Consider the following 8,717-nt stretch of genomic DNA (forward strand, 5'->3'; position numbering starts at 1 on the left):
GATGTAGTTTTTCTTCACTACGCCGAACATTTTTTTTCGAAATAGCAATATAAGTGAAAATTCTCGAAAATTCCCATATATGCCGATAACCGCCAATTTGTCAAATCTGCCGGCCTAGGGGGCAAAACCAAGTACGTCGGAAGCTTCCATAGGTCTTATGAAGCATTCAGGAAAATTTGGTGATAGTAGTTTTTCACTCGCCGAACATTTTTTTTCGAAATAGCAATATAAGTGAAAATTCTCGAAAATTCCCATATATGCCGATAACCGCCAATTTGTCAAATCTGCCGGCCTAGGGGGCAAAACCAAGTACGCCGGAAGCTTCCCATAGGTCTTATGAAGCATTCAGGAAAATTTGGTGATAGTAGTTTTTCACTCGCCGAACATTTTTTTTCGAAATAGCAATATAAGTGAAATTCTCGAAAATTCCCATATATGCCGATAACCGCCAATTTGTCAAATCTGCCGGCCTAGGGGGCAAAACCAAGTACGGCCGGAAGCTTCCCATAGGTCTTATGAAGCATTCAGGAAAATTTGGTGATAGTAGTTTTTCACTCGCCGAACATTTTTTTTCGAAATAGCAATATAAGTGAAAATTCTCGAAAATTCCCATATATGCCGATAACCGCCAATTTGTCAAATCTGCCGGCCTAGGGGGCAAAACCAAGTACGCCGGAAGCTTCCCATAGGTCTTATGAAGCATTCAGGAAAATTTGGTGATAGTAGTTTTTCACTCGCCGAACATTTTTTTTTCGAAATAGCAATATAAGTGAAAATTCTCGAAAATTCCCATATATGCCGATAACCGCTAATTTGTCAAATCTGCCGGCCTAGGGGGCAAAACCAAGTACGCCGGAAGCTTCCCATAGGTCTTATGAAGCATTCAGGAAAATTTGGTGATAGTAGTTTTTCACTCGCCGAACATTTTTTTTTCGAAATAGCAATATAAGTGAAAATTCTCGAAAATTCCCATATATGCCGATAACCGCTAATTTGTCAAATCTGCCGGCCTAGGGGGCAAAACCAAGTACGCCGGAAGCTTCCCATAGGTCTTATGAAGCATTCAGGAAAATTTGGTGATAGTAGTTTTTCACTCGCCGAACATTTTTTTTCGAAATAGCAATATAAGTGAAAATTCTCGAAAATTCCCATATATGCCGATAACCGCCAATTTGTCAAATCTGCCGGCCTAGGGGGCAAAACCAAGTACGCCGGAAGCTTCCCATAGGTCTTATGAAGCATTCAGGAAAATTTGGTGATAGTAGTTTTTCACTCGCCGAACATTTTTTTTTCGAAATAGCAATATAAGTGAAAATTCTCGAAAATAGGGTCCCAAAGCCCTCTCCCAATTTTAGTATCAAACGCTTAAGTTTAGGGCAAAAACACATGTTTACTCAATTTTTAAATGATTTTCATTTGTTTAAGTCCAAAAAACATTTTTTTATGATTTTTGAGATTTTGTCTAACCCTTTGGTTTAAACTCAAATATTGGGTATATTTTGTTTTCCGTGTCCCTTCCAAAATGTCAGATAGGAACAACCCCAGTGTTAAAACTATAAGCCCTGTGGCATTTTTGTCGAAACAGTGAATGTCAAACATGATCACAAGTGTCAAGGTACATATTTGAAACCATTTTTAAAATTAAAGTTTAAAAATGTTATGACCGTTATTTGAGCTAAAAAAAATGGCTAAAGTAGTTGCAAGAACATGCTCTTTCGTATTATTAAATAAAAACAAGAATTCATTAAACATTTTAGGACCCAATTCCCATATATGCCGATAACCGCCAATTTGTCAAATCTGCCGGCCTAGGGGGCAAAACCAAGTACGCCGGAAGCTTCCCATAGGTCTTATGAAGCATTCAGGAAAATTTGGTGATAGTAGTTTTTCACTCGCCGAACATTTTTTTTCGAAATAGCAATATAAGTGAAAATATCTCGAAAATTCCCATATATGCCGATAACCGCCAATTTGTCAAATCTGCCGGCCTAGGGGGCAAAACCAAGTACGCCGGAAGCTTCCTATAGGTCTTATGAAGCATTCAGGAAAATTTGGTGATAGTAGTTTTTCACTCGCCGAACATTTTTTTTCGAAATAGCAATATAAGTGAAAATTCTCGAAAATTCCCATATATGCCGATAACCGCTAATTTGTCAAATCTGCCGGCCTAGGGGGCAAAACCAAGTACGCCGGAAGCTTCCCATAGGTCTTATGAAGCATTCAGGAAAATTTGGTGATAGTAGTTTTTCACTCGCCGAACATTTTTTTTCGAAATAGCAAAATAAGTGAGAAAATCTCGAAAATTCCCATATATGCCGATAACCGCCAATTTGTCAAATCTGCCGGCCTAGGGGGCAAAATCAAGTCGCTTTTGTGTTATGCGTTTTATTTGAGAACTAAAATTAATCGAATTGTTCAAGAATTTACAATAAGTCAATAAATTTATATAGCATAAAACAGTTTATGTAAAATCTTTATTGTCGAGTAAAGAAAATGCATCGCCCAATGCTTTTGCTCGCGCAGATCGCTCACGGCACTCACGAGTTATATCTGCTTTTCGCTTGATTGGTAACTTGTGCCGCTAGTATTGTTTTTTTTGCTCGCGCAATTCAGCGGCACATCCGATTCCATACAGATACCAATAAGCGGCACGACTTGCTCGCGCAGTTGCTCGCGCATTTAATTTGGGTGATTGAATAGCAATTTTTGCTGCAATTGATGATTGAATAGCAATTGCTGGTTTGCAACAACTAAGATTGATTTGATATTATTTGCCATCCAAGCTGTCCATATGTCGCTCGCAGACTGAAAACTCGGCAGTATTAAATTGATGCCAAGAATGATTTGTATAAAAACCACCAGGATATCGATGTGTAATAAATTAGTATAAATATTCGGTTATATTTTATTAGATTTCAACTTTACATGCTAATTTACTTCTTGCACTTGTCCTTAATAGTATATTTATCATAGACTTTTGTGGGATCGTATGGTTCCCAGCGAGATGCAGGGAAAATGTGCTTATTTCTTTCGTACCATGAACGCAACAACACCTTTCCGGCATGGGTTTCTTCTTTCTCGACACTGGCATCGCTGATCATACGAATGTCATCTTTGCTGCAAATTAAAAAAAGACCAGAGTAACAGCATCATTAGTGTTAGAATAATATAAACATTTTACACAAGAATCATAATTTTCTCTTAATATTACTTGAAACATCAATGATTGATCAATGCGAGACGTTTTCCGGGATCTTGTGGGGTAGTTTGACAACCATTAGGAGAAAAATGATAAAAATGCTGAAAATATTATGGAATGCTCCATTTTTTGCATTACTTCCAACAATACTCAGAATAAAACACTAGAAACACATGATTTCAGTTGTGTTATATAAGTGCTAATTGTGCGCGATAGGGTAATGGCTGTTCACATCGTTCTTAACCCACCGACAGTCGCCCTAGTGTACTGAGTACACGCACTTTGCGAAAAGCCGAAAAACACGTTGAAAATCTCTTCAAATTGATCCGGGTGTTGGTCCTATTCCAAGAACTACTCTTTATTTTGCTTGTACAGAAGAATTTTTTTTAAATCAACGAAAGGTATCCGAAAACATCGTCATTACGCGTGTACTCAGTACACCAGTGCGACCGCTCGTGTAACTTTTTTTACCGGGCCCGTCGCAGAGCATTTTGATTATGGCTATAAGCCTGATTTGCTACTGAAAAGGAATAGCTAAAGAAATTTCTCGCCGATTCCTTGCAGAAATTTTCTACAGCGACTCCCATTTGAACTGACATTTCTTTTCAACTGCGTACTGCGATCAGAAAAAAGCGCATTCTTGATCGATACCTTGCAGAAATTTTCCATGCATCAAGATAGGCCGAGAAATTACTTGTCAGCAGCGAATCAGGCTTATAGCTTAGCTTAGACTGACTACACATATCAATGGTTGCTATTCCGTGATTGACCGAAGTCAGTGAAAATACACAAAGAATCAACTAGAAGTTCGGCTGGGATTGGCCATAATCTTCTTCAATGTGCATAATTCAGTGCATCTTTATACAGGGTCAATAACGGCGCCGGCCACGTCCTTGCATTCAGGTGGGATTTGGGGAAGGAATGTTAGTGTGCAACCTTTGCTATTTGGAGACCGTGTTGGCTCTGCATCTCCACAAAGGTTACTGTGAGGGATGTTTGTTAATGGGAAGGATCGTTGGGTCACAGGATTCACTTTGATAAGCGATTAGACCATGATAAATAATGATTTGTGAGATATATAAATGCTTATATGTAAATATAATATTTTCATTTGATATGAACAATTTCTATGTAGAGGAAAATTATGTCGACACTTGAGGTGACGAACCATTCAAAGTATGTTGAAAAAATACCTAAATGTAACATTCCTAAAGCTGTCAGGGCGAAAGCATGTGTTATTATATTTTACTTATTTGAAAAGAAACAAAAAACTCGATTGGTTGGAACATCATAGAACACTCTTATTCTTAAGTCGACACTTACAGTGGCGAACCATCCAAAGTTTGTTGAATAAAGTGAACCTTTCGCAAGTCTTCACTTGTAGTGTCGAACCATTCAAAGTTTTTTTATTAATTACAAAAATAAAGGTCAAAGGGGTGTTCTGAAAAAAATATGTTAGTCATAAATAATTCATGAATCAGAGTTTGTGTCGACACTCACAGTGACGAACCATTCATAGATTGTTGAAAATTCATATTTACGTCCCACCATTGTAACGATTAAATGTACAGTCATACATATTTTATAGATTAGAAATAGTAGCATGAAACGAGCTCACCAATTGATCCGTTATCCTTGACTGAGCAGCCACAATCCACTCTCAGCTTCACTCGTTTGATCGGCTATATAAAAGCACTCAGAAAAAAAATAGGCGCGCGACCCGAAAAGGAAAAAAAACTGACGACTGCTCGGGCTTTCTTGACGCTACTGGGCAAGCAAGCGTCAAGGTCGAAAGATCAAACAGAACTCTGTCAGCAGCGAATCAGGCTTATAAATCTAAAACTAGGCAAGATAGAATATTGATGCCATTAGGAAAATTCCTTGGGTTCAACGGTACCAATTGGTCAGTGGACAAATGAAACTTTGAAAGCATCCTCACCTTCCAGTGGCCATCGGATTGTTCCCCGGAGGAACCGATGGAGTGGACATTTCGCAATGCAACATCTCGAACACAAATATCTCAGGATACCGATTTTTTAGAAAGATGGTGTTTTCGGCAAAGTTGTTTAGTAGTTCAAGGACTAATATGTGATGATCTATTTAATTCGGAATTCTTTCACCAGATGGCGCTAGTGAGCATGCTGCATTCTGATCGCGACAATCTCAGGATAGCGATATCATAGCAAGATGGTGTTTTCTGCAAAGCTGTTTAGTAGATCAAGCACTAAACATGTGATGTGTCGTTTGATTAGAAATTCTTCCACAACACGGCTAATGCATTTTTTCGAAAGCAAATATTTCAGGATCCTGATTAGGAAAATAAAAACAGATTAGAAAGATGATGTCTTTGATGAAATTGTCCTGTATATCACGGGCCAACGTGTGAGGGGTAAAATATGCTGCTGCAAGATTTAAAAAAAAAATAAAAAAGGGTAAATGAGGGTAAAATAGATGCTGCTAGATTTCAAATACTTCCATCAGGCTACACTAGATGTCCTGATTTAAATTTTTCTAGTACAGTTCGCGATTATTTTAAAACTTGACGTCTTCGCCAAAGTTATTCAGTAAGTTTGCTGTTCTTTGGAGCTGACATGTTGTGGGCAATTATATTTGGAATTATGTAGGTATCATTTGGGCTATCAGTGCACGTTTTGTCAAATATTTAAATATTTCGCCAGTGAATTAATAGGTAAGCACAACACAAAATGAGAGATATAAGGTTCAATCTCGTTCAAATTGATCAATGTTTTTTATATTTAGCCCATTAAACGAACTTCTGATGATTACATTGATTATGTTTGCGTGAAAAGACTTCGTAGAACCCTTCTCTGGGTTTTCTGGGTACGCCACCTCGCCCTATTATCGACTAGCTCTCATTCGATTAACATCAAAAGTAATCATAAACGGTTAATAAACAACTTAAGTCGATTTAAAGTGGGAATAGGCCTACGTAGAGCCGTTTTGAAGTTATAATTTATACCATTATCTCAAAATTTGTGGGGTCTTTCTCCACTTTAAATGTGCTCATACAAGCTACTTATACACCGTATATAGGTATGTCTGATACGATTTACCCAAGTTTTCCCCGATGAGTTTGAATTCCCGTCTTTTTCCCTGTTTTGGTGGTCACCCTGATAGAAGAAAACTGTAAATTACTCACACATCAAAACTGAACAGCGGACCACTTTTTCCGCGGGCCTTCGTAACGATGAAATCGTAGAACGTGTAATGATGGGGAAGGATCAAATCTTCCTTCACGTACATCAGTTGGTCCGCCATCACCGTCTTCAGTTCGCTGAATTCTTTCCGAAGCATTTCCAGACATTTCTGCAAAAACTGATAAATGGAATTGCCTTTCTTCATCGTAACGCACTTTCTGTGTCCGGATCCGTCCCAGTAACTGAATGTGATGGGAATTTCTTGATCCTTAAGCGTGGCCTGTTTCATGGCCCATTCTTGGCGCAGTTCCTCCCTTAGCTTATTGTCCATTTCTTCGCGCTCCCTGTCCGGTAAGAAAGAAGTGTCTACGTCTGGATTTTTCTTAATCTTCTTTATTCTCGGCTCTGTGCATTCTTCCGTCTGCCATTTATGAGGTTTAATCTCCAACGGTTCCTCTTCATCTTCGTCATCGAAAGATTCCTCGTCCTCTTCTGGATTGAATGAAAGTGCTTGGATCTGCTTCCGCTGTCTATCCTTTTCCGCCTGTTTGGCTTCTAGTGCTTTAAGCTTCTCCCGATCCTTTTCCTCTTTCTTCTGAGCCAATTTCTTCTCGCGTTCCCGGACAATGTCCTCTTGCTTTTGTTTCATCTCATCCAGAGTGACCAAACCGATGGTCGAGGTTTTAAGCTGTTGTTCCACGGCATCGTAGTGAGTGGCAAACTTACTTTCGATGTTGCTTACTTTTAAGTCCTCCTCGATCTTTTTCTTGCGGAATTCGATTTCCTGCTGGGCAATTTCTCGCTTTTTCATCAATTGCATTGCCCTTCCGCCTTCGCTTGCAGCTCCTTTGTAGTAAGCCATCGTGAGTTATTCTAGGGAAATGTTCTGCACTGCAGGCGTATAAAGTTACAAGCTATTAGGCACATTATGATTATTATAAAAATGTTATGACTTACCCAATCAAATTTAGTAAAAATTGATGCGTATCTTGAAGAACAAACTGTTTTGAATTTGGTTCACACTCAAAATATCTTGCCTGTGAGTAACGTAAACAAAAGCAAACAAAATGTTTGCATGTCAAAAATCGTGCGATCGCGAATCGTCTTCATCCCAGTGAGTTTGTAAGTAGTCGATTGAACCTTGAACTACGTATACACAGAAAACATATTCCAGTCAACATTTGAGTTTTAATTTTTAAGCTAAGTATGCTGTTCCGCTCAAGAAAAGTAAAAATTTCTGCCCAAGAAATTTCCTACAGTGAGCTCCATTTGAATTGGCATTTCTTTTCAACTGCGTACTGCGATCAAAGACAAATGCTTTTCTTGAGCATTTCTTGCAAGAAATTTCCCACGCATCGAGATAGGCGATTACTTTTCTGTTGAAGTGCATACTTCGCTTTAGAGGTGTGACAACGATGATTATTGTATAATTAATATATTGCGGAGAAATTAAAAAATTTGGATTGCTTCGCGGAAATTACGCGCAGCGATCAATCTCCGCATAGAACAAACGAAGGTGAAGATGAATCGAAGCCAAACCTAAAATTTTCATTTTCAAGAGCACGGATATGGAGAACCGAACACCCGTTTGAGCTGAAAACTTAATCGATTGGTCACCACCAGCGAGTGACCAATCGATTAAGTTTTCAGCTTAAAAGTATGTTTGGTTCTCCAGATCCGTGCTCTTGAAAATTTGAGGTTTGCCTATCTCGATGCGTGAACAATTTCTTCCTAGAAATGGTCCAGAAAATCTCATTTCTCTGATCGCAGTTCGCGGTCAAGAACATTTCTTCAGAACAATTTCAAATGAGGCACTCTTTAGGAAGTTTCTGGACCCATTCAGTCAAGATATGTTATTCCTTTTCTTGAGCGAAAAAGCATTTTAGCTTAATTTCGTGGAATATGATGGTAATTTACAGTAAAAGCGAGTGTAATAAGAGCTATTTAAGATGATCGGCTATACTGCGTTGATCATAAATATTTTGTTGTAATGTTGGTTGTAATTTTTTTAACATATCAATTGGATTGTGTGTGACGGTATGAAGAGCCTGAGTATGTTTTCAAACTATCTCGTGATCATTGATTGATCAATCCGTAAAAGATTTTATTGAGTAATTGGTGAGTGATTTCTTTTAGGTATTTCTATAGGCATTTCAGTTACAGTTGTTAAGGAAAACATTACGAAACTTTGTTCGTTACTCTAGAGTATAGATGCTAATTTTAGCAAAACGTTAGGAATGGGTTTTGATGCAGTCATTGAAAAACGTTTAAGGAAGACATTATTAAGATTTGTATGGTTTCCTCCTTCCTGTCGCATTTATCCAATACAGACAATAGACCATTTCCGTGAAATTTTTTTA

General features: G+C 38.3%; 1 protein-coding gene across 1 annotated transcript; it reads right to left on the reverse strand.

Moving 5' to 3' along the window:
* Positions 1 to 2,874: 2,874 nt before the first annotated feature.
* On the reverse strand, positions 2,875 to 7,429 carry LOC110680511 (protein FAM50 homolog). The gene is made up of 3 exons (XM_021856307.1): positions 7,315 to 7,429; positions 6,360 to 7,248; positions 2,875 to 3,117 (listed from the first exon to the last, which is right to left on the reverse strand). Exons 2-3 carry the CDS (start codon positions 7,217 to 7,219, stop codon positions 2,934 to 2,936), a joined length of 1,044 nt encoding a protein of 347 aa, XP_021711999.1. The 5' UTR covers positions 7,220 to 7,248; positions 7,315 to 7,429; the 3' UTR covers positions 2,875 to 2,933.
* Positions 7,430 to 8,717: the final 1,288 nt, after the last annotated feature.

The sequence above is a fragment of the Aedes aegypti genome, unplaced genomic scaffold, assembly GCF_002204515.2.
Source record: "Aedes aegypti strain LVP_AGWG unplaced genomic scaffold, AaegL5.0 Primary Assembly AGWG_AaegL5_hic_scaff_1514_PBJ_arrow, whole genome shotgun sequence".
Classification (NCBI taxonomy): domain Eukaryota; kingdom Metazoa; phylum Arthropoda; class Insecta; order Diptera; family Culicidae; genus Aedes; species Aedes aegypti.

Excerpts from the sequence above, each read along its gene's own strand:
- LOC110680511 (XM_021856307.1), bottom strand. The coding sequence starts at position 7,219 with ATGGCTTACTACAAAGGAGCTGCAAGCGAAGGCGGAAGGGCAATGCAA. Across the intron at positions 3,118-6,359 it reads CCGCTGTTCAGTTTTGATGT|CAAAGATGACATTCGTATGA; the intron begins GTGAGTAATTTA and ends TTTAATTTGCAG.